Raw genomic sequence first — 25,571 nt, forward strand, 5'->3', positions numbered from 1 at the left:
CACAGTTTAAGAGCACGCTCTCTATACAGCCCAGCTGTCTGAGTTCAGATTCCGACACTTACCCGCCGCAGGATCTCGGGCAAGCGGCCGAAGCCTCTGTTTCTTCATCTGTAAAATGGGGCAATGATAGTACCTACAGCATGTGGTGTAAACAAGGGTTAAAATACGTGAAATAGACAAGTTGCCACCACGCACATCTCATAGGCGTTTGTGAACATGAGTGTGCATTCCTGTGTTATACATCATGATTGGTCAAAGGAATACAAAGGTAGGGTTTTTGTTGTTGTTTGAGACACAGTCTTGCCCTGTCACCCAGGTTAGAGTGCAATAGTGTGATCTCAGCTCACTGCAACCTCCACCTCCTGGGTTCAATTAATTCTCCTGACTCAGCCTCCCTAGTAGCTGGGATTACAGGCATGTGCCACCATGCCTGGCTAATTTTGTATTTGTAGTAGAGATGGGGTTTCACCATGTTGGTCAGGTTGGTCTCAAAATCCTGGCCACAAGCGATCCACCCATCTTGGCCTCCCAAAGTGCCAGAATTATAGGCATGAGCCACCATGCCCGGCCCAAAGGTGGATTTTAGAAAGGAAGGAGTCGCCAAGCCAGGCATGGTGACGTGCACCTTGTCCCAGCTACTCAGGAGGCTGAGGCGGGAGGATTGCTTCAACCCAGGAGTTTGAGGCCAGAGTGGGCTATGATTGCACCACTCCAGCCTGAGTGACAGGGCCAGACCCTGTTTTTGAAAAGAATAAAATATGGCTGGGCGCGGTGGCTCACGCCTGTAATCCCAACACTTTGGGAGGCCCAGGTGGGCAGATCATTTGAGGTCAGGAGTTCAAGACCAGCCAGCCTGGCCAACATAGTGAAACCCCATCCCTACCAAAAATACAAAAAATGAGCCAGGCGTGGTGGCTGGTGCCTGTAATCCCAGCTACTCAAGAGGCTGAGGCAGCAGAATCGCTTGAACCAGGGAGGTGGAGGTTGCAGTGAGCCGAGATCGCGCCATTGCACTCCAGCCTGGGCGACAGAGCGAGACTCCGTCTCACCAAAAATAAATAAATAAATAAATAAATAAAATAAAATAAAATAAAAGTAAAGAGTCTCTAGCTGCTTCAGAGTAAATGGGCTGGTAGGGAGGAAGCTGGGGCAGAGGTCCTCACCTCTGCAGAGATCACAGGTGTGGAGAGGGAGGATGAACTGGGAGATTCCAGGCAGAGGCTTGGCCAGCAGGTAAATTCTGGGAATGAGAAGAAGTGAGGAGTCCATCTTGGAAGGCTGGTGGGACCATCACCCAAGCAAGGCTGGGGTAGAAGACGCGGGTGTTAGCAAAAATAAAAATACAGTTCTTCAGGAGTTCAAGACCAGCCTGGCCAACATGGTGAAACCCCGTCTCTACTAAAAATACAAAAATTAGCCGGGTGTGGTGGCAGGTGCCTGTAATCTCAGCTACTTGAGAGGCTGAGGCAGGAGAATTGCTAGAACCCGGGCGGCAAAGGTTGCAGCGAGCCAAGATCGCGCCATTACACTCCTGCCCCGACCAACGACAGCAAGACTCTGTCTCAAAAAAAAAAAAAACCAATTCAAGTGTACTGAGCGCTCAGTACGTGCAGGGCACTGGGCTATGTTTTGTTTCCCGGGTGCCACTCGGGACTTTCATTCCAAGACTAGAAAGGAGGCTCTAGGCTGTGGATCTCCAGTTGACAGATTAGGAACCAAGGCTGGGAGAGGGGCTGGACCTTCCCAGGGGCCCTGCAGAGCTGGAATCAAAACCCACTGCTGTCCATTTTCCCAGGGCTGGAGTCCATAGGGCCCCAGCTAGTTTCTGCTGAGTACAAGAGCGAGAGGAGGGAAAGAGCCATTGTTGCCAGGCAGATAGATTGATTCAGCCAGGTCAAGGTTAATTTGAATTAATCAGTAATAGAGTGGGAGAAGGGGATGGCCTGGCTGTGGGTCCTGGAGAAAAATTCTAGAAAAGCAGTCACCTCAACCTGGAATTAGACGGTGGGATAGGGGGTTTCCCAGCTGCTCCCAGGCCTGGTTGCCCCTTTGTTGGGGGAAGGGGAGGGATGGGGTATAGTGGGCAGTAAGTGAACTCAGGCAGGTGTGAGGCGGGGGCACCTGGGTCCGCCACCCAGAAATCATTCCCACTTCCTTCTTCCCATTTTCCTTCTTTCTTCTTTGTCTTTCCTTTTTTTTTTTTTTTTTTTTTTTTTTTTTTTTGGAGACAGAGTCTTGCTCTGTCATCCAGGCTGGGGGGCAGTGGTGCAGTCATAACTCACTACAACCTCTAACTCCTCCTGCCTCAGCCTCCTGAGGAGCTGGGACTGCAGGCACGCCAACATGCCCCGCTAATTTTTTTTTTTTTTTCAATTGTAGAGACGAAGTCTCACTATATGTCTCAGGCTGGTCTCGAACTCCTGGGCTCAAATGATGCTCTCACCTCAGCCTCCCGAAAGTGCTGGATTACAAGCATGAGTCACCGTACCCCGGCCCCTTCTCATTTTCCCCTTGCACCCCGGCGAGAATTGCCAAACAGAATACGGGACGCTCAGTTACATTTGAATTTCAGATAAATAACAAACACTTTTTCAGTATATGTAGCTTCCAGATAACCCATGAATGTTTAGCTCGGGTGGCCGAACTCCCCTCCTGGATTCCCGGAATGCTGGGCTGGGTGGACATGCAAATGGAAAGTACCCCAATGCACACCCAGACCTCCTTCTCTCCCTCCCCTGCGGGCTCATCTTTGTGCACTATCCCCCTATCAAACTCTGGACACAAATGCACGTCTCCCAGAAAAAGTCACGAGGTTCTGAAGAATTCCCCATCTCATCTCCCTCCCTCCCTCCCAGCAGGCTGCCATCCGCTCCAGCCTCCAACCCCCTCACTTCTCATCCTGCCCCTCCCCTCTGGTCACTTCTTGGAGGTCAGGGTAGGGCCAGACCCTTCCCAGGTTCAAGTGATCCTCCGGGCTCAGACTCCCGAGTAGCTGGGATTACAGGCACCTGCCATCATGCCCAGCTAATTTTTTGTTGTTGTTGTTTGTTTGTTTGTTTTGAGACAGAGTGTCGCTCTTGTCGCCCAGGATGGAGTGCAGTGGCATGATCTCCGCTCACTGCAACCTCTACCTTCCAGGTTCAAGTGATTCTCCTGTCTCAGCCTCTCCAATAGCTGGGATTACAGGTGCCCGCCACCATGCCTGGTTAGTTTTTGTATTTTTAGTAGAGATGAGGTTTCACCATGTTGCCCAGGCTGGTCTTGAACTCCTGACCTCAGGTGATCCATCCGCCTTGGCCTCCCAAAATGCTGGGATGACAGGCGTAAGCCACCGTGCCTAGCCAGCTAATTTTTGTATTTTTTAGTAGAAACAGGGTTTCACCATGTTGGCCAGGCTGGTCTCGAACCCCTGACCTCCAGTGATCCCCCAGCCTCAGCCTCCCAAAGTGCTGGCATTACAGGCATGAACCACCACATCTGCCCCTCTGAGCCTGGTGGCTTCTAGGCATCCTGGCTTCTTTAATTGTCACAACTACCAGAACTATCTTCAGTCCCATTGTTTAGTTGGATTAACCGAGGCTCAGAGAAAAGAGGAACCCAGGTTTGCAGCTAGACAGAAGCCAGACAGGAATTCCTTCTCAAGGTTGTCAAACCACAAGGCCAAATGCTTGAGTCTAGAATGAAACCAGGAAACGGGGTGGCTTGAGGAGAAAGTGGGGGATAGAAGATGGAATGGGGCAATTGGAAGATCCAGTGTCTTTCTTTTTTTATTATTTTTTTATTTTTTATTTTTTGGCAACAGGGTCTCTCTCTTTCACCCAGGCTGGAGTGCATTGGTGCAATCTCAGCTCACTGCAACCTCTACCTCCTGGGTTCAAAAGATTCTCCTGCCTCAGCCTCCCGAGTACCTGGGATTACAGGCACCCACCACCATGCCCAGCTACTTTTTGTATTTTTAGTAAAGATGGGGTTTCGCCATGTTGGCCAGCCTGGTCTCCAACTCCTGGCCTCAGGTGATCTGCCTGCCTCGGCCTCCCAAAGTGCTGGGATGACAGGCGTGAGCCACTGCGCCTGGCAAGCGGATGCAGTTTCAAAAGCTGAACCCCAATTCTGGAGAGCAAGCAGGTGTTTTCATACTCTCTCCTCCTCCTCCTCCTCCTCCTCTTCCAAAGAGTGTGTTGCAATCAGTGCAGACAGACGCCAGGTTTGTTCTCATGCTCCACGCCTCCCCCTACCCCTGGCACGGAAAGGAACGTGGTTTACAGGAAATCAGAGAAAACTCCCCATTAACCCCTTCAATGAGGTTTCAGAAACCGCCTCTCTAGGGATAAGGGGGCCCTACCCACAGACCCTTCTCCTGCCTTCACCATCCACCTCCTATGCCTGGACAGCAATGCTGCTGACCATCAGAGGAATGCCAGTTAAGATGACACCGGCCACCGGGGTGTGGTGGCTCACACCTATAATCCCAGCGCTCTGGGAGGCCAAGGCGGGTGGATCACCTGAGGTCAGGAGTCTGAGACCAGCCTGGCCAACATGGCGAAACCCTGTCTCTACTAAAAATACAAAATAAATAAATAAATACATAAATTAGCCAGGTGTGGTGGCACATGCCTGTGATCCCAGCTCTTTGGGAGGCTGAGGCAGGAGAATCGTTTGAACCTGGGAAGCAGAGGTTGCAGTGAGCCGAGATGGTGCCACCGCACTCCAGCCTGGGCGACAGAGCAAGACTCCATCTCAAAAGAAACAAACAAACAAACATGACACCAGGGTACCAGTTGTCACCCACAAGGCTGGCAAAAATCCTCAAGTTTGCCCCTGTGATGAGGCAGTGGGAGAAACTGACAGTTCTTTTCATGCACGGCCCGCAAGTGTGTAAATCAATACAACTTCTGTGCACGGGAATTTGGCAATATCTAGCAAGATTACCAATGCATTCAGAGATGACCCAACGTATTTCCTTTCATTGCAACAACAACTCTATGAAGTAGGTGGTAAGCGTATCCTTTTCCATGAACAAACTGAGGATCAGGAGGTAATCAGTAGCTTGCCCAAAGATTACAGCTAGTTTCAGAGCTAGAAAATAATGCAGCTTCAAGCTTATTCACTGCAGAGAGCCTGGTGTGAAGCCGCAGATGTCCGTCTGTCCATCAATAAGAGGCTGGTGGCTGGATACAGCGGCTCACGCCTGTAATTCCAACACTTTGGGAGGCCGAGGTGGGTGGATCACTTGAAGTCAGGAGTTCGAGACCAGCCTGGCCAACATGGTGAAACCCCGTGTCCACTAAAAATACAAAAATTGTCGGACGGGGTGGTGCGCACCTGTAGTTTCAGCCACTCCGGAGGCTGAGGCAGGAGAATTATTTGAACCCGGGAGGTGGCAGGTGCAATGAGCTGAGATAGCGCCACTACCCTCCAGCCTACTCTGTCTAAAACAACCCCTCAAAAACAAATGAAATATCCCCCAACAAATAGCAGGCTGGTTACTTTCCCACAATATAACAAGAGGCCTGTAACCTGTAAGAATGAGGAAGTTCTTTGTGCACTGAGGTGAAATAGCCTCTGAAGTATATTGTTCGTGAAAAAAACAAAGCAAAATGAAACTCAAGATTTAACTGAAGAGACCGGGAAGAATAATATGTAATATGTGCTGTCCACAGGGCATGGTGGTTCACACCAGCACTTTGTGAGGCTGCTACGGGGGATCACTTGAGCCCAAGAGTTCAAGACTGGACTGGGCAACATCGTGGGACCCCCATCTCCACAAAAATAAAAAAATTATTCAGGCATGGAGTCTCGGCTACTCAGAAGGTTGAGTCAGGATGATCACTTGACCCCAGGAGGTTGAGGCTGCAGCGAGCTGTGATTGCACCACTGCAATTTAGCCTGAGTGACAGAATGAGAAAAAAATTTAAAAAGGAAAAAACAAAAAGAATATGCTGTCAACAGGGGTGGGAGGAAGACTGCCTTTCCCTCTATACACATTTCTACCTTTTAGATGTTGATCAATATGAATATATTATACACACAGACACACACACACACGCACACAATACAATTTAATATCTGAAGAGGATGTTGACATAAGACAGGTACAAAAGCTCTAGAAATGAGGACTTTCCTCAGTGATGACTTTTCTCACCACCAAAGTCACTCAGGCATCCTGACAAGGGTAAGTGAGGGGAGCTTCCTTGGAAAATAAGCTTACCTGGATAGTGAACTCCTACACATACCTCAAAGCCCATCTGAAATGTCCCCTCCTACAGGAAGTTTTCCCTGACCCTCCAAGAAGCAGAGCTCTGTTTCACTGGGGAAAACATTTCTTCTTCTTCTTCTCCCCCCCCCCCCCAGCTCTGCACATGAGCTAGAAAACATTTCATGAGACTGGGAGTTTCTGGTGCTGGGCTCTGTCCCTCCCCCATCCTACTTCCCCTCCCTCAGCATGGAAGCCTCTAGAAGTGGGGCTCTAACTCCCAGCCTACAGAGAGATTCCTAGGAAGGGTTCAACTGATAAACGCATGGCTAAAAGTGAACTGGGGATGAGGTCCAAGACATCCGCGGGGGGCGGTTCTCCAGACCTTAGTGTTCTTCCACTACAAAGTGGGCCCGACAGAGAAAGGTCTGTGTTCACCAGCTGGCCCTGACCCTGGGAGAGTCCAGGGCAGGGTGCAGCTACATTCATGCTGCTGAGGAACATGCCCTCAGGTTACTCACCCCACGGACATGTTGGCCCCAGGGACTGAAAAACTTAGGAAATGGTATTGAGAAATCTGGGGCAGCTCCCGAAAGGGGAGAGGCCATGGGGAGAAGGGGGGACTGAGGAGGCGGGGGAAAGGCAGGAGCTGGATAAAAAGCCAATTCCAGCAGTCACTGCTCACTCCTCCCCATCCTCTCCCTCTGTCCCTCTGTCCCTCTGACCCTGCACTGTCCCAGCACCATGGGACTCACCTCAGGTCCCAGCCTGCTGCTCCTGCTACTAATCCACCTCCCCCTGGCTCTGGGGACTCCCATGTGAGTGGTTACGACTCTACACAGAAACAAGGCTGCTTCTGGGGTGGAATCCGCCATTTGGGGGTCCAGGTCCCTGTAGAATTCAGGGTGCATTTGGGTGTTTGTGGATTCCGGGGTTAGCAGGTTGGGAATGTTTGTATAAATTTGTGCTGCCTGTGACTTTGGGTGTTCACGGGTTGGGTGTTTGTGGAATCCAGGTATTGTGGAATTGGAATTTGGGATGTTTCTGGAATTGAGGTCATCTGTTGGTTTAGGGTGTATGTGGTGTTCAGTGACGGTGTGGTTGGGGTGACTTGGAGACTCGGAGGTTTGGACTTTGCAAGATTTGGGAGTTTGCAGCTTGGGGACTTAGAAGTTTCAGTGTGGGTTTAAAGATTGGCTACTTTGGGTTCATGTATGGTTGGGGCATTTGGAATTGGTTGTATTTATTAGGACCGGGGTGTTGGAGGTTTAGGCTGGGTTTGGGGTGCTCTAAGATTTGAGGTTTAGAGGTTTGGGTGTATGTGGGTTTGGGTATGTAGAGTTTAGGCTGTCTGGGGTTTGAGTGTTAACGTATTTGCTGTGTTTAGAGATGTAGAGGTTTAGGGTTTGGGGCATGTGTGGATTTAGGGGATTGTGGGTCTGGAAGTCCAGAGACTTGGAGGAGTTGCTGACGCTGGTTTGGAGCTTCAGGGGTTGGTGGGATGCATGGCCCCTCGTTGCCCAGGCTTTCAAAGGCCAGGCCTAGCTGGCTGAGAGTGGGAGTCATGGTGGCTGCTGTCCTGCCCATGTGGTTGAGACAGTGGCAGTGCCCAGAGAAGAATTCAGATCCAGATATTGGCACTGGCAGTGCGCCAGCAGTCCCTGGATCCTCTCCAGGACCAAGGGCTGGGGCACACAGCGTGCCAGGTGCTGACTCCAGTGAGGACTGGCATCTCACACCCCGGGAATGACAGCCCCGCTCGCGTGCCCCACTCCGACAGGTACTCTATGATCACCCCCAACGTCTTGCGGCTGGAGAGTGAGGAGACCGTGGTGCTGGAGGCCCATGATGCGAATGGGGATGTTCCGGTCACTGTCACTGTCCACGACTTCCCAGGCAAAAAACTGGTGCTGTCCAGTGAGAAGACCGTGCTGACCCCTGCCACCAGCCACATGGGCAGCGTCACCATCAGGGTGGGTGCAGACTGGTGCAGGACCCTGCTGACACCCACAGCCACGCCCACTCTCCCTCCTTCTGAGCCCTCCCCTTCTGTCTTCTCCCTTTCTTTATTTTTATTTATTTATTTATTTATTTTTGAGGCAGAGTCTCACTCTGTCACCCAGGCTGGAGTGCAGTGGCGCGATCTCGGCTCACTGCAAGCTCTGCCTCCCGGGTTCATGCTATTCTCCTGCCTCAGCCTCCCGAGTAGCTGGGACTACAGGCGCCTGCCTCTACGCCCGGCTAATTGTTTTGTATTTTTAGTGGAGACGGGGTTTTACCGTGTTAGCCAGGATGGTCTCGATCTTCTGACCTCGTGATCCACCCGCCTCGGTCTCCCAAAGTGCTGGGATTACGGGCGTGAGCCCCCCACGCCCGGCACCTGTCTTCTCCCTTTCTAAGCCCTGCCCTTCCCTGAGTTTCCACTCCTTTTGAGGCTCCGTCCCTTCTAAGCCCCTCCCTTCTCTGAGTCCCTCCCCTTCTGTCTCCTCCCCTGCTAAGCCCTTCCGTTCCCTGAGTCTCCACCTTTTTTGAGACTCCTTCCTTTCTAAGCCCTGCCCTTCCCTGAGACTCCACCCCTTCGGAGGCGCCTCTCCTTCTAAGCCCCACCCTTTTCTGAGACCCCACCCCTTCTGAGTCTCCTCCCCTTCTAAGCCCCACCCTTTTCTGAGACCCCACCCCTTCTGAGTCTCCTCCCCTTCTAAGCCCTGCCCTTACCTGACACCCCACCACTTATGAGGCTGCTCCCATTCTAAGCCCCTCCCTTCTCTGAGACTCCACCCCTTCTAAGTCCCTCCCACTGAATTGCTTCCTTTTCTAAGCCCCGCCCCTTCAAAGGTCTCCTCTTCTGAAGTCCTCCCCTCTTAGTCTCCACCACTTTCTAAGTTCCCTCACTTGAGTCCCTCACCCTTTCTGAGCCCCTCCCATGTCAGCCCCTCCCCTTTTCTGAGTCCCCGCCCCTTCTGAGCCCCTCCTCCTATAAGCTCTCTCTTCCTTGTGAGCTCTTCCTTCTGAGTCCCCTCCCTGGTCCCCCCGCTCCCCGGCACCTCCTTCACATGCCCCTCCCTCCCCAAAACTGGGCCACCCTGGGAGACCAAGAATAATGGGCAGGCAAGGAGGGACCCAGCCCAAGATCCGGAAGCTGGACCGTGGGCACTGGGCCGTGGAACAGACCCCTGACGATGCCTTGCCCACGCCTAGATCCCAGCCAACAAGGAGTTCAAGTCAGAAAAGGGGCACAACAAGTTCGTGACTGTGCAGGCCACCTTCGGGGCCCAAGTGGTGGAGAAGGTGGTACTGGTCAGCCTTCAGAGCGGGTACCTCTTCATCCAGACAGACAAGACCATCTACACCCCTGGCTCCACAGGTGAGGCTGCGGGCGGCTGGAGAGGGCGGGGCACCGGCGTGGGCGGGCCAGGGTCTCACCAGGCCTCCTTGTCTCTCCCCAGTTCTCTGTCGGATCTTCACCGTCAACCACAAGCTGCTACCCGTGGGCCGGACGGTCGTGGTCAACATTGAGGTACCAGCCAGAGGGGGCCCCTGGGGCAGCAGGGGCACAGGCTCAGGAGAGGCAAAGAGATCGAGAGAGACAGAGAAAGACACACCGGAAGCGGTGCAGTGGCTGAGACACAGAGGCAAAGAGATATACAGACACACACCCACACAACACACACACACACAGCACACACACATACACAACACACACACACAGAGCACACACACACACAAAACACACACACACACACACACACACACACACACACAACACACACACACACACAACACACACACACAACACACACACAGCACACACACACACACAGCACACACACACACAGCACACACACATACAGCACACACACACACAGCACACACACCCACACAACACACACACACACAGCACACACACACACAGCACACACACACACAGCACACACACCCACACAACACACACACACACAGCACACACACATACACAACACACACACACAGAGCACACACACACACAAAAACACACACACACACACACACACACACACACACACACACACACACACACACACACACACACAACACACACAGCACACACACACACACAGCACACACACACACAGCACACACACATACAGCACACACACACACACACACACACACACAGCACACACACACACACAGCACACACACACAAAACACACACACACAAAACACACACACAGCACACACACACACACAACACACACACACACAGCACACACACACACACACAACACACACACACAACACACACACACACAACACACACACACACAGCACACACACACACAGCACACACCCACACAGCACACACACACACAAAACACACACACAGCACACACACACACACAACACACACACACACACACACACACACACACACACACACACACACACACACACACACACACACACACACACACACACAGCACACACACATACAGCACACACACACACAGCACACACACATACAGCACACAGCACACACAGAGGCAAAGAGGTATGCAGACACGTGCACACACAATGCACACACACAACGCAACACACACAACACACACAAACACACAACATACACGACCACACAACATACACAACACAACACACAACACAATACACACAACACCACGTGCATAACCACACAACACACACAACACAATGCACACAACATACACAACCACGCAATACACACAAAACACACACAACACAACATAACCACACCACACACAACACACAACCACACAAGACAATCATATAACACACACACACAACACACACAAAACACAGCACAGAACATACACAACCACACAACCACACAACATACACAACCACACAACACAATGCACACAACATAGCACACACAACATACAACCCAACACACAACCACACAATACACCATATGGCACACACACACACACACACACAGGCCGAGAGACAAGGTGGAGATCCAGGGAGACCCCAGGGAGCAGTGCAGGTGTCCGTGGATTCTGCCTTCAGATAACCTCCCTGGTCACTTCACCTCCCTGAGCCTCAGTTACCTCATCTGAATATTGGGATCATGACAGATAATTCTGTCATCTATTCTACCGATGACAGCCAGAGGACGCCTGTGAGCACCTGCCTCAGGGCCCATCCCTCCTCTTGCTATAGCCCTCCATGGCTCCCACCTTCCTATGGGCCAAAGCCTAAGTCCTCCCTGCAGTCCACAAGTCCACACCCTGCCCTGTCCCTTCCCTGCCCTCCCCTCCTCCCCGTCTCCCCCACACTCACTCTGCTCGAGCCACACCGGCCTCCTCCCTGTTCCTCCAATACCCAGGTGCAGTCCTGCCTTGGGGCCTTGGCACGGGCTGTGCCCTCTTCTCAAGAAAACCCTCTTCTCCCAAATATCCACACAGCTCGTCCTCTCTCCTCCTCTGAGTCTTTGCTCCATGTCAACAATGTCTCCATTTTACAATGAAGTCTCTCTGAGTAAGCTGTAAAGTTGCAAATACCCACCATGAGCGCCGCCCCCCAACGCCCCACACAAACACACACACACACTCCTCCTTCCTGCCATGTCCTGCAAATGACATTTATTCATTTGATCATTGCTTCTTCCCTCGCCTCACCCTCTGTTGAACCTAAATCCATCCAGGAAGGAATTTTTATGTTCGTTCAGGGTTTTGTCACCTGAACTCAGCACAAAGCTGGTATATAGTTTGGTTTAATAAAAAACTTACCAGAACAAGCGAGAAGGATGGGAGGAGGGAAGGGGAAGGAGGGTGTTCTCATAGAATTATCATGAGGATGTGTTGAAATCATACAAGGCTAGGGGCAGTGGCTCACACTTGTAATCCCAGCTCTTTGGGAGGCCAAGGTGGGAGGATCGCTTGAGCCCAAGAGTCCGAGACCAGCCTGGGCAACAGAGTCAGACCCTGTCTCTACAAAAAATAAAAGTTAAAAAAAAAAAAAAAAAAAAGCTGTGTGTAGTGGTGCGCGCCTGTGGTCACAGCTGCCCCGGGAGGCTGAGGCAGGAGGATCACTTGAGCCCAGGAATTCCAGGCTGCAGTGAGTCATGATCGCGCCACTGCACTCCAGCCTGGGTGACAGAGTGAGACCCTGTCTCAAAAAATAATTGGGGCAAAGCAATGGCTCAAGCCTGTAATTCCAACACTGTGGGAGGCAGAGGTGGGAAGACTGCTCAAGGCCAAGGGTTCAAGACCAGCCTGGGAAAGGTAGGGAGACTCCATCTCCACAGAAAAAATTTTAAAATTATCTAGATTTAGGGATCGATACGGTCTGTGAGGAACAGAGACCACACACCTCTTTTAAAGGCACGACAGTTGCCTAGCTCCAATTAGATGTCTCCTGCTAACCAGAGTACACTATCCACAGAAATTTCCTTGTTTCCAACAGAAGCTGGAAAAACAAATTTTGGCCAGGCATGGTGGCTCACGCCTGTGATCCCAGCACTTTGGGAGGCCGAGGCGGACAGATCACGAGGTCAGGAGATCGAGACCATCCTGGCTAACACGGTCAAACACCGTCTCTACTAAAAATACAAAAAAATTAGCTGGACGTGGTGGCGGGCACCCGTAATCCCAGCTACTCAGGAGTCTGTGGCAGGAGTATGGTGTGAACCCAGGAGGCAGAGCCTGCAGTGAGCCAAGATCACGCCACAGCACTCCAGCCTGGGCGACAGAGCGAGACTCCGTCTCAAAAAAAAAACAAAACAGACTTTTATGTGTTTCAATACCTAAAGCCAGCTCACGGCCTTCAGACATGCCACTTGCCTGATCCCTGTTACCTCTGTACAGTTTCTTTTAAATTTATTTATTCATTCATTCGTTATTATTATTTTTGAGACAGGGTCTCATTCTGTTGCTCAGGCTGGAGTGCAGTGGCACAATCACAGCTCACTGCAGCACTGACCTCCTGGGCTCAAGCGATCCTCCTGTCTCAGCCTCCTGGGTAGCTGGGACCACAGACGTGCACCACCACATCCAGCTAATTTCTAAAACTTTTTGTAGAGATGGAGTCTCCCTATGTTTCCCAGGCTGGTCTTGAACCCTTGATCTTGAGCAGTCCTCCCACCTCTGCCTCTCAAAGTGCTGGGATTACAGGCTTGAGCCATCGCACTCGCCCTAATAAATTATTTTTTGAGATAGGGTCTCGCTCTTTCACCCAGGCTGAAGTGCAGTGGTGCGATGCTGTCTCATGTTGTTTAAATGTTGGCAGCAAATGAAATGATACTACTAGTTATTAGTATTCAGAGAGACACTGAAGAAATGAGCCCCTACTCATACGAACTATGTCCCAAGCTAATACAGTAGGTGCCATTATTATCTCCTGTTTCTGGAGTCTCACACTGAGCACAGAGAGGTTAGGTAACTTGCCCAGGGTCACACAGCTTGTAAGTGGCACAGTACGGATTCAAACTTAAGGTTGACTGACTCGGGTCGTTGTTCTTTTTTTCCTTTTTTTGAAACGGAGTCTGTGTCTCCCAGGCTGGAGTGTCATGGAGCAATCTTGGCTCACTGCAATCTCCGCCTCCCAGGTTCAAGCGATTCTCCTGCCTCAGCCTCCTGAGTAGCTGGGATTACAGATGCCCGCCACCATGCCCAGCTAATTTGTGTATTTTTAGTAGAGACAGGGTTTCATCATGTTGGCCAGGCTGGTCTTGAACTCCTGACCTCAGGTGGTCTGCCCACCTCAGCCTCCCAGAGTGCTGGGATGACAGGCGTGAGCTGCCACGCCCACCGGGTCCCTGTTCTTAACCACAGTAGACACTGCACAGAGAATCCAGACACAGAGAGGTGAGGGAGAGCTGAGAGGCTAAGCCCAGCCTCTGAAGAGTCATTTTATCCCGTATCCTTCCCTTCTGCCTCCCACAGAACCCGGACGGCATCCCGGTCAAGCAGGACTCCTTGTCTTCTCAGAACCAATTTGGCATCTTGCCCTTGTCTTGGGACATTCCGGAACTCGTCAAGTATGTCAGGCTCTTGAGGAGGGGGCTCAGGGCTCCCCTATCCCAGGAGAGGGAGCGGGGGGCTCCGAGGCCTGAGCAGACCACTCATCCGCCCTCCTCACAGCATGGGCCAGTGGAAGATCCGAGCCTACTATGAAAATTCGCCGCAACAGGTCTTCTCCACTGAGTTTGAGGTGAAGGAGTACGGTAAGAGGAGGAGGGGCCGGGGGAGGCAGCGCCCAGAACGCCTGGCCCAGCGCCGCCCCCAGCAACGCTGTCTGTCCACCAGTGCTGCCCAGTTTCGAGGTCATAGTGGAGCCTACAGAGAAATTCTACTACATCTATAACCAGAAGGGCCTGGAGGTCACCATCACCGCCAGGTGAGGGACTGGGGGTGGGGCCAGGTAAGGGCCAGGTGAGGGACCAGGTGAAGACCAGGTGGGGGACTGGGGTGTGGGACCAGGTGGGAGGCTGCAGGTGGGGTAAGGTAAGGGGCTGGGGGTGGAGTCAGGGGGGCTCTGGGTGTGGGACCAGGTGGGGGACTGGGGTGGAGTCAGGTGGAGGTCTGGGGGTGTGGCAAGGTGAGGGGCTGGGGGTGGGACCATGTGGGGGTCTGGGAGTGGGGCAAGACATGGGGCTGGGAGTGGGGCAAGGTGGGGGCTGGGGATGGGGCCGGATGAGGGGCTAGAGATGGGGCCAAGTTAGAGGCCAACAGTGGGTCGGGGGCTCCCGTCTTCAGCGCTGGCAGGAGAAGCTGGGGGAGATCCTGTTCTCCGGGAGGGACGGACCTGAAGTCCTCCTTGTCTGCCCCGTAGGTTCCTCTATGGAAAGAAAGTGGAGGGAACTGCCTTTGTCATCTTCGGGATCCAGGATGGCGAGCAGAGGATTTCCCTGCCTGAATCCCTCAAGCGCATCCAGGTAGCACCACTGACAGATGCCTCTTTGATCCCTCCCCCAGTCCCGCCTCCTCTGAGCCCGCTCCCCTCTGAGCCCTCCTCTCCCTTCCCAGATTGAGGATGGCTCAGGAGACGCCGTGCTGAGCCGGAAGGTACTGCTGGACGGGGTGCAGAATCCCCGACCGGAAGACCTGGTGGGGAAGTCCTTGTACGTGTCTGTCACCGTTATCCTGCACTCAGGTGAGGCCCAGTCTGAAGGCCAGGCTCAGGACCATCAAATGGGCCGGTCTGAGAGGGGAGGCCAGCTCAGAAGAGAAAGCCTAGTCTAAGGAGGGAGGCTCAGAGTGAAAGTAGGGTCCAGTCTGATGGGGTAGGCCCACTCTGAGAGGGGAGGCCGAGTATGAAGGTGGAATCCAGTCTGATGGGGGAGGCAAGGTCAATATAAAGGTGGGGTCTGGTCTGAAGTCTGTGTCCACTCTGATGAGGGAGGCAGGGCCAGTATAAAGATGGGTCCAGTCTGATGGGGGAGGTAGGGCCAGTATAAAGGTGGGGTCTGGGTTGATGAGGGGCACAGGCCCAGTATGAAGTCTGTGCCCAGTCTGATGGAGGAGGCAAGGCCAGTATAAAGGTGGGGTCCAGTCTGATGGGGGGCACAGGCCCAGTATGAAAGTGGACTCCACTCCGAGGGAGGAGGCCTAGTCTGAAGGTGGGGTCCATTCTGAGGGAGGAGTTCCTATCCTGAGGGGTGGCCCAGGAGCCTACACTCACAGCTGGTCCCCTCAGGCAGTGACATGGTGCAGGCGGAGCGCAGCGGGATCCCCATCGTGACCTCTCCCTACCAGATCCACTTCACCAAGACGCCCAAGTACTTCAAACCAGGAATGCCCTTTGACCTCATGGTGAGACCCAGGGCGGAAAGGGGTCCCCCTCCTCCCTTCAGGAACACTGACCACACCCTGAGCCTGCCTGAACTTCCGCCACCTGCACCCCCCATCACAGGTGTTCGTGACGAACCCCGATGGCTCTCCAGCCTACCGAGTCCCCGTGGCGGTCCAGGGCGAGGACGCTGTGCAGTCTCTAACCCAGGGAGACGGCGTGGCCAAACTCAGCATCAACACACACCCCAGCCAGAAGCCCTTGAGCATCACGGTGCGTCTGGGCCCAGCCTCAGAACCCCCCCACTGGGAAGACGGTACAGGGGTCCTGGTGTTTGCACAGTGGGGTTCTGCCATTTGCATAGAGATATTCTCATCTGCATAGAGGGGTTCTCTCCTGCACAGTGGGGTCCTGCCATTTGCATAGAGATATTCTCATCTGCATAGAGGGGTTCTCTCCTGCACAGTGGGGTCCTGTCATTTGCATAGAGATATTCTCATCTGCATAGAGGGGTTCTCTCCTGCACAGTGGGGGTCCTGCTGTCTGCATAGACGGGTCCACAGTTCCAGGAAACAGGACTCTTCCTCTTGCATGCCCTGCTCCTTCCACTTACACGGAGAAGCGCTCCATCCACGCACAGTCTTTCCACTCCCACGGGGGAAGGAGCCTGAATCTCACAAGGAGGGTTGTGCAGTGTTTGGGACAGGCCCATTGTTGTGAGGTGGTCTCAGTCCTCCTGGCTTCCGTGGAAGTGGCCCTGTCGCCCTCACTGGGAGGGAAACGAGTCTCATGACAGCAGTGGAGGTTGCAGATGGCCTCCCGGTCCCTCTGCAGCTCCCAGGCTGGGCACCCCACTTACCCCTCACTGCTCAGCATGTGCATGAATTTCCTGTGGCTGCCATGACAAATGGCCGCAGCCTAGTGATCTGAAGCAACACACATTTACGGGTCTACAGTTTGGGACGTCAGAAGTCCTGGCTCTGGGGGAAGGTTTGCTCCCTTGCTTTTTGCCGTGTGGAGAGGGCACCCTAAAGGCTGGCTCACGGCCCCTTCCTCCACCTTTAACGGCAGCAGCAGAGCATCTTCCAGCGTCTCGCCCTTTCTCTCTGTCTATCTCTCTCTTTCCCCATCCCCATCCTCTTCTCTCCCCGCTCTCCTTCTCTCCCTCTTTCTCCCTCTCTCTTCTCTCCTCTTCTTCCCTTCTCCTCCTCATCCTCTTCCCCCTCCTTTTCCTTTATCTCCCTCCCTCTCTCCTCTAACATTTTCCTCTCTCCTCCTCTTCTTCTCCTCCCTCCTCTCTCTCTCCCTCTCTCCCTCTCTCCTCTTTCTCTCCTTCTTTGTCTCTCTCTCCCTTCCTCTCTCCCCTGCCCCCCCTTAATAAATACCCTTATGATTACATTAGCTCCACCTACATCATCCAGAATAATGATTCCATCTCCAGATCCCTCACTTAATCCCATCTGCCAAGTCCCTTTTGTCAAGAAAGGCCACCAGTTCCGAGGTCTCAGGGATTTGGGTGTGGGCATCCTTGGGCGGGGACCAGCATGCATCCTAATCCCCACCCAGGTGCGCACGAAGAAGCGGGAGCTCTCGGAGGCGGAGCAGGCTACCAGGACCATGGAGGCTCAGCCCTACAGCACCGTGGGCAACTCCAACAATTACCTGCATCTCTCAGTGCCACGTGCAGAGCTCAGACCTGGGGAGACCCTCAACGTCAACTTCCTCCTGCGAATGGACCGCACCCAGGAGGCCAAGATCCGCTACTACACCTACCTGGTCCGTGGCCACCTGGAAACCTCAGCGCCCCCTGCCTCCTCCTTGCTTCTTCCACATCCCTGGGACCCCTTCCCCCATCCCGATCCCTCCCTGCGTTCCCTCCCACTCACCCTCCCCAGCCTGATGCCAGCCTGTCCCCCCTAGATTATGAACAAAGGCAAGCTGTTGAAGGTGGGACGCCAGGTGCGAGAGCCTGGCCAGGACCTGGTGGTGCTGCCCCTGTCCATCACCACCGACTTCATCCCTTCCTTCCGCCTGGTGGCCTACTACACGCTGATCGGCGCCAACGGCCAGAGGGAAGTGGTGGCCGACTCCGTGTGGGTGGACGTCAAGGACTCTTGCGTGGGCTCGGTAAGTGTGCCCTGGACTCCCTCCCTCCCTCTTTCCCTCTCCCCACTCCTTCTCTCTCTGTCTCCCTGTCTCCTCTTTCTCTCTCTCTCCCTTTCTCCTTTTCTCTCTCCTTTCTCTCTCTCCTCTTCCTCTCCCTTTCTCTCCTCCCTCTCTCAACTGTCTCTCCTTTTATCTCTCTTTCCCTCTCTCTTTATCTCTCTTTCTTTCTCTCTTTACTTCTGTTTCCTTCTCTCTCCCTCTCCTCTTTCTGCCTCTCTCTCCCTCTCTCTTTCTCTATATCTCTCTCCTTTTCTCTCTCCCTCTCTCTCCCTCTCTCTCTTTTCTCTCTCCCTCTCTCTTTTCTCTCTTTTTCTCTCCCTCTCTCTCTTTTCTCTCTCCCTCTCTCTCTTTTCTCTCTCCCTCTCTCTCTTTTCTCTCTCCCTTTCTCTCTTTCCCTTTCCCTCCCTCTCCCCTCTTTCTCTCCCTCTCTCTTTCCCTTTCTCTCTCTCTCTCCCTTTCTCTCTCTCCCCCTCTCTCCTTCTCTTTCTTTCCCTCTTTCTCTCCCTCTCTCTTTCCCTCTCTCTCCCTCTCTCTTTCCCTCTCCTTCTCTCCCCCCCACTCTCCTGTCTCTGTCTTTCCATCTCTCTCTCTCCTTCTCTTCCTGTCTCTGCCTTTCTTTCTCTCTCTCCCTCTCTCTCTTTCCCTTTCTCTCCCTCCCTCTTTCCCTTTCTCTCTCTCTCTCTCTCCTCCCCACCCCCACGGCTCCCCCCAACCTTTCTGTCGTTCCACTGTAGCCCAGCACCCGCTCCATCCCGAGTGCTCCTCTCTCCCAGGGCTGACTTCTTTCTGCATCTCCGCCCTCCCCACAGCTGGTGGTAAAAAGCGGCCAGTCAGAAGACAGGCAGCCTTTACCCGGGCAGCAGATGACCCTGAAGATAGAGGGTGACCACGGGGCCCGGGTGGGACTGGTGGCTGTGGACAAGGGCGTGTTTGTGCTGAATAAGAAGAACAAGCTGACGCAGAGTAAGGTAAGGACCAGTGTCCCAAGGCTGCTGAGAAGAAGCGGAGGCACAGAGCTGGGGCTGGGGGAGATGGATGGGATTGGAGAGGGCAGTACAGTGGGGGGCATGGGCTAAAAGCAGAGATCAGAGCAGACCAGACACAGATGGCTGAAGCTGAAGATGGGAATGAGGTTGGACATGGGTTCCAGTTGGGGATGGTCAAGAGAACTGGACTTTTTCTTCTTCTTCTTCTTCTTTTTTTTTTTTTTTTTTGAGATGGAGTCTCTCTCTGTCACCAGGCTGGAGTGCAGTGGCGCAGTCTCGGCTCACTGCAATCTCTGCCTCCCAGGTTCAAGCGATTCTCCTGCCTCAGCTTCCCGAGTAGCTGGGACTAGAGGTGCCCGCCACCATGCGCGGCTAATTTTTGTATTTTTAGTGAAGACAGGGTTTCACCATGTTGACCAGGATGGTCTCGATCTCTTGACCTTGTGATCCACCCACCTTGACCTTCCAAGGTGCTAGGATTACAGGCGTGAGCCACTGCGGCCGGCTGAGACTTGGACACTTTCTTTTTTTTTTTTAATTTTTAATTTTTATTTTATGATTTTTATTTTTTATTTTTTATTTTTATTTTATTATTATTTTTTTTTGAGATGGAGTCTCGCTCTGTTGCCCAGGCTGGAGTGCAGTGGCGCTATCTCGGCTCACTGCAAGCTCCGCCTCCTGGGTTCACGCCATTCTCCTGCCTCAGCCTCCTGAGTAGCTGGGACTGCAGGCTCCCACCACCTCCCCGGCTAATTTTTTGTATTTTTAGGAGAGAGAGAGAGAGAGAGAGAGAGAAAGGAAGGAGAGAGAAAGAAAGAAAGAGAGAGAAAGAAAGGGAAGGAAGGAAGGAAGGAAGGAAAGAGAGAGAAAGGAAAGGCAGAAGCAGGAATGGGGGGGATGAAAGCAGGACAGGGTGGGGTCATTCAGGAAGAGATACACAGGTGCATATGTGGGGGATCCCAACTGCCAGCCTAGCCTCCCTGCGTCCTGCCACCCCTATGCCCCCCGCAGATCTGGGACGTGGTGGAGAAGGCAGACATCGGCTGCACCCCAGGCAGTGGGAAGGATTACGCTGGTGTCTTCTCGGATGCAGGCCTGACCTTTGCGAGCAGCAGTGGCCAGCAGACGGCCCAGAGGGCAGGTGAGGTCGCCACCAGGGGCCGGTGCAGGGACAGACAGCACCTCCACCTCCCAGATGCTGGGAGCAGAGCTCTGGAATCTGGGGCCCTGGGTTCAAGCCCCGCCTCCACCACCACCAAGTAAACCCCTCCCCTCTGAGCCTCAGTTTGCTCTTCCATCAAATGGGAGCAGGAACACCCCCACCTCCCACGATCGTGAGGGGTGAACCGAGGACACCTAGTAGGTGCCTCAGCCATCTTCTTCTCGGCCGCCTGCCCTGCAGAACTTCAGTGCCCACAGCCAGCCGCCCGCCGACGCCGTTCCGTGCAGCTCGCGGAGAAGAGAATGGACAAAGGTGGGTGCCTTTCCTACCCACTCCTGCCCCTGAACCCCACCCTGTGAGACCCGAGCCTGGCCGTGCAGGAGCCAGAGAGGGAGGAAGGGAGGTCCTGGCGGGGAAGTCCTCCCCGGGGTCCGTCCCGAGTCCCTCCTGCTGCCGGTCCCCAGCTGAGGGTGTGGCCTGGGGGAATGTGCTCCCGCAGTTGGTCAGTACCCCAAGGAGCTGCGCAAGTGCTGCGAGCACGGTATGCGGGAGAACCCCATGAGGTTCTCATGCCAGCGCCGGACCCGTTACATCACCCTGGACGAGGCGTGCAAGAAGGCCTTCCTGGACTGCTGCAACTACATCACCGAGCTGCGGCGGCAGCACGCGCGGGCCAGTCACCTGGGCCTGGCCAGGAGTAGGTCCCATGGGGTGGGGCAGGGGGAGGAGTCCAATTGCCTTTACTTGCTGGTAGTGTCAAGCTGCTTTTGTTGATTTATATATTTATTTAGAGGCAGGGTCTCGCTCTTTCACCCAGGCTGGAGTGCAGTGGTGCAGTCACAGCTCACTGCAGCGTCAACATCTTGGGCTCAAGGGGTCCTTCTGTCTCAGCCTCAGCCTTCTGGGTAGCTAGGACTACAGGTGCATGCCACCATGCCCAGCTAATTTTTAAATTATTATTTGTAGAGAGAGAGTCTCAGTATGTTGCCCAGGCTGGTCTCAAACTCCTGGGCTCAAGCCATCCTTCCACCTTCGCTTCTCAGAGCGCTGGGATCATAGCACCACATCCAGCCTATCGAGATTTTTTTTTGAGACCGAGTCTTGCTCTGTTGCCAGGCTGGAGTGCAGTCATGCAATCTCAGCTCACTGTAACCTCCGCCTCCTGGGTTCAAGCGATTCTCGTCCCTCAGCCTCCCGAGTAGCTGGGATTACAGGCGCGTGCCATCACACCTGGCTAATTTTTGTATTAGATGGTTTTTAAAGGCCACTGCTTCTTCCATGTTCTGCACGAGGTCTGGGAATGTTCTCAGCTCACCTAGTCATGTTCAGAATGGACAAATCCCTTAGAGGAAGCAGACACGGTTTCTCAGGACCATGATCCTTTCGAGGCACGTGCACATGCTTTCTTTCTTTTATTATTATCTTTTTTTCGAGACGGAGTCTCACTCTGTCACCGAGGCTGGAGTGCAGTGGCACAATCTTGGCTCACTACAACCTCCGCCTCCTGGGTTCAAGTGATTCTCCTGCCCCAGCCTCCCAAGTGTCTGGGACTACAGGTACCCGCTGCCACGCCTGGCTAATTTTCATATTTTTAATAGAGGCATGGTTTTGCCATGTTGGCCAGGCTGGTCTTGAACTTCTGACCTGAAGTGATCCACCCGCCTCGGCCTCCCAAAGTACTGGGATTACAGATGTGAGCCACTGTCCCTGGCCAAATGCTTTCATTTCTTTAAAAATCAGAGGGAAAGGAATGAATATAATCCAGTCTGCATTGTATATGTCCTTATACCAGTACATTTGTGGGATATAATTTTTAGGTTTTTTTTTTATGGAGAAGTAGTTCCCAAGGCAGATGTGTCTAGGGCTCGTGAGAATTCATCCTGCAGTTCTCCATGTCTGGGATGTATTTCGCTGCTAGGAATCCCTCCTGGGCAGAGGTAGGATCTAAAGGTGTGACTGCTGAGGAAGTAGGTGGGCTCTTTTGTTTGTTTGTTTTGGTTTGGTTTTTTGTTGTTGTTGTTGTTTTGAGATGGAGTCTGTCTCTGTTGCCCAGGCTGGAGTGCAGTGGTGCGATCTCGGCTCACTGCAACCTCCACCTCCTGGGTTCAAGCGATTCTTCTGCCTCAGCCTCCAGAGTAGCTGGGATCACAGGCATGTGTCACCACGCCCAGCTAATTTTTGTATTTTTAGTAGAGATGGGGTTTCACCATGTTGTCCAGGCTGGTCTCCAACTCCTGGCCTCAAGTGATCCCCCCCACCTCAGCCTCCCAAAGTGCTGGGATTTCAGGCATGAGCCATGGCGCCTGGCCTGGTCTGTTCTGAATGCAGATCTAAACCCCCTGCAGGTAACCTGGATGAGGACATCATCGCAGAAGAGAACATCGTTTCCCGAAGTGAGTTCCCAGAGAGTTGGCTGTGGAAGATTGAAGAGTTGAAAGAGGCACCGAAAAACGGGTAAGGCCCGGGTAACCCCCCATGCAACCCACCCCACAGCCAGACCATTTAATTTGCATGCACCTGCTATCTCTTGTCTTCTCTGGAATCACAGTGCAACCCCACAGCCCAACCTAGAAAAATCATTTGTTGGGTTACCTACATGGAGGCACCCCCAGACCCTTCCAGCCTGTTCCTCGGGATCCCTCTGCCCCAGCTCTCCCCCTCTACCACCCTGCTAGATGACGTTTCCTAATGCCCCAAACTCTTCTCCATCCAGAATCTCCACGAAGCTCATGAATATATTTTTGAAAGACTCCATCACCACGTGGGAGATTCTGGCCGTGAGCTTGTCAGACAAGAAAGGTGAGCGAGGGTGCTGGCTGGTCCCAGGGAGGCAGGGACCCCAGGGTGTCTGAGTGTCATCTCATTTTATCCAAACCCAATGAACCCTATGTTTCTTGGCACTTTATTCTCTGCCCTGGTTACCACAGAGGTGTTATTATCAGGAACTGCGGGAATCCTTAGTTCTTGTCTAACTCGGAAGAAAGAATTCAGCCAAGAGATGCATAGCAAGGGTTAAGTGGCAGAGTTTATTGAAGGAAGAAACAGCTCTGGTCTGGTCCCCCTGGAAAAATAGTAGTCTCAATGCTTATGTAAAGAGACAGGGCCAGGCTCAGTGGCTCACACCTATAATCCCAGCAATTTGGGAGGCCGAGGCAGAGGAATCACTTTCAGGTCAGGAGTTCAAGACCAGCCTGGCCAACGCGGTGAAACCCCGTCTCTACTAAAATTACTAAACAATTAGCCAGGCAGGGGGTAGCGAGCACCTGTAATCTCAGCCACTCAGGAGGCTGAGGCAGGAGATTCGCTTGAACCCGGGAGGTGGAGGTTGCGGTGAGCTGAGATTGTGCCACTGCACTCTAGCCTGGGCAACAAGAGTGAAACTCCTTCTCTAAATAAATAAAAAGTGTCAGTATGCTCTGAACGATGACACAGACATGGCTGCTCGAGAGAATGAGCCAGCAGCAGATACTGCTGGTGGACTCTTTTTATGAGACTCTTACATGATTTTTCATGAAGGGGCATGAGGGGGTGTCACTTGCAGGCATGTTTTGGGAGGTCTATGTGGGCGAGCAGGCTCTGTGACTGTACGTGCTAGCGTGCACGCGGCACATCTCATTAGCGTCTAAAATCTCCACCCAGGGTGTGTTTTTACCTATGATAATGAGCAAAAGACGACTCTAGGGTGGGTTTTCGGAGCAGTGCACATGCTCGTCATCAGGGAAAATCCCTAGCAGGGTTATTTCCAGCTAGGACCTGATGAGTCCCCTTCAGGGCTGGAGGACCCCAACCACAAGGCCACATGTAGCTAATGCAGCTGTCGTCCTTTCGCTGACTGCCAGTGAGCAGCGCTATCAGTAGGCAGCCTGTCTGGGACTTCTTTTCCCAGAAAGCTCCCCTGCCTGCTCATTTCCGCCTATCTGCCTACTCTAACAGTGTCAAAAGCTAGACAGGGTGGGGGTACCGTCTCTAACATTGATGCTTTTCTTTCTTTCTTTCTTTCTTTCTTTCTTTCTTTCTTTCTTTCTTTCTTTCTTTCTTTCTTTCTTTCTTTCTTTCTTTCTTTCTTTTTTCTCTTTCTCCTTCTCTTTTCTCTTCTCTTCTCTTCTCTTCTCTTCTCTTTTCTTTTTTTTTTTGAAGGAGTCTTGCTCTGTCACCCAGGCTGGAGTACAGTGGCACGATCTCAGCTCACTGCAGCCTCCTCCTCCCAGGTTCAAGCGATTCTCCTGTCTCAGCCTCCCCAATAGCTGAGATTACAGGCACCCACCACCATGCCCAGCTAATTTTTGTAATTTTAGTAGAGATGGGGTTTCACCATGTTGGCCAGGCTGGTCTCGAACTCCTGACCTCAAGTGATCCACCGACCTTGGCCTCCCAAAGTGCTGGGATTACAGGCATGAGCCACTGCAGTAATTTTCTTTTAGTGCACTTTATTGTTGAGAGTCTTTTCAGTTCACAGCATAATTCAGGGGAAAGTACAGAGACTCCCCACATACCCCCAGTTCCCACACATTGACAGCCTCCCCCACTGCCAGCACCCCCAGTGGAGCAGTGCACCTCCAGGACACAGCACTTCCACCCTAAGTTCCAAGTTTCACATGAGAGTGTTGTACATTCTGTGGGTTTGGATCAGTGGATGAAGATACGAGTCCACCATGCCGTGACAGTGCTACAGAGGCAGTTACAAGAGAAACTTTTCAGAGGTGATGTGGACATGAGAGAGGGCAAAGTGATTCAGAAAAGATACATGAGGGGCCGGGCGCAGTGGCTCACCCCTGTAATCCCAGCACTTTGGGAGGCTGAGATGGTCAGATCACCTGAGGTCAGGAGTTCGAGACCAGCCTGGGTAACGTGGCAAAACCCCATCGCTACTGAAAATGCAATAAATTAGCCGGGTGTTGTGGCAGGCACCTGTAGTCCCAGCTACTCGGGAGGCTGATTCAGGAGAATCGCTTGAACCCAGGAGGCGGAGATTGCGGTGAGCCGAGATCGCACCACTGCACTCATGCCTGGGTGACAGAGCAAGCCTATCTCAAAAAGGAAAAAAAGAAAAGATACAAATACAAAAGGAAGCAGGATGAAACACGTGATTAACACATTGGTGGTCAGACTGGGCAACATGACAAACTGGGGACAAGGGGTGGCCCCATTCCTAGGTACTTGTCCTCTCCCCGCCATCTACAGCCTGATGTGAGACCCTGGCTAGCTCTGGTCAGGTACAGATGGCTGACAGCAAGGCAAGTGAAGAGAGTGAGGCACTGTCCTCAGGCACAAAATTTAAGAGTATGCCAAAACAGTAACCGCCCACCCCCCAAAAAAA

General features: G+C 52.9%; 2 protein-coding genes across 2 annotated transcripts in view; one reads left to right on the forward strand and one right to left on the reverse strand.

Annotated features, from left to right (window-relative positions):
* The window catches only part of TRIP10 (thyroid hormone receptor interactor 10), a 550,254-nt gene that overhangs the window by 25,695 nt on the left and 498,988 nt on the right, over positions 1-25,571 (reverse strand). The window lies entirely within an intron of this gene.
* The window catches only part of C3 (complement C3), a 42,299-nt gene continuing 23,578 nt past the window's right edge, over positions 6,851-25,571 (forward strand). The window contains exons 1-19 of the mRNA XM_050770015.1: positions 6,851-7,011; positions 7,974-8,166; positions 9,392-9,557; positions 9,640-9,710; positions 14,095-14,189; positions 14,293-14,375; positions 14,458-14,548; positions 14,984-15,086; positions 15,178-15,304; positions 15,848-15,963; positions 16,064-16,213; positions 17,507-17,716; positions 17,861-18,067; positions 18,916-19,074; positions 20,104-20,233; positions 20,495-20,566; positions 20,754-20,951; positions 22,600-22,708; positions 22,968-23,053. Coding sequence (XP_050625972.1) covers positions 6,938-7,011; positions 7,974-8,166; positions 9,392-9,557; positions 9,640-9,710; positions 14,095-14,189; positions 14,293-14,375; positions 14,458-14,548; positions 14,984-15,086; positions 15,178-15,304; positions 15,848-15,963; positions 16,064-16,213; positions 17,507-17,716; positions 17,861-18,067; positions 18,916-19,074; positions 20,104-20,233; positions 20,495-20,566; positions 20,754-20,951; positions 22,600-22,708; positions 22,968-23,053 — 2,440 coding nt within the window. The 5' untranslated portion in view covers positions 6,851-6,937. The remainder of the gene's footprint in view (positions 7,012-7,973; positions 8,167-9,391; positions 9,558-9,639; positions 9,711-14,094; positions 14,190-14,292; positions 14,376-14,457; positions 14,549-14,983; positions 15,087-15,177; positions 15,305-15,847; positions 15,964-16,063; positions 16,214-17,506; positions 17,717-17,860; positions 18,068-18,915; positions 19,075-20,103; positions 20,234-20,494; positions 20,567-20,753; positions 20,952-22,599; positions 22,709-22,967; positions 23,054-25,571) is intronic.

Source organism: Macaca thibetana, chromosome 19 (genome assembly GCF_024542745.1).
Source record: "Macaca thibetana thibetana isolate TM-01 chromosome 19, ASM2454274v1, whole genome shotgun sequence".
NCBI classification, from domain to species: domain Eukaryota; kingdom Metazoa; phylum Chordata; class Mammalia; order Primates; family Cercopithecidae; genus Macaca; species Macaca thibetana.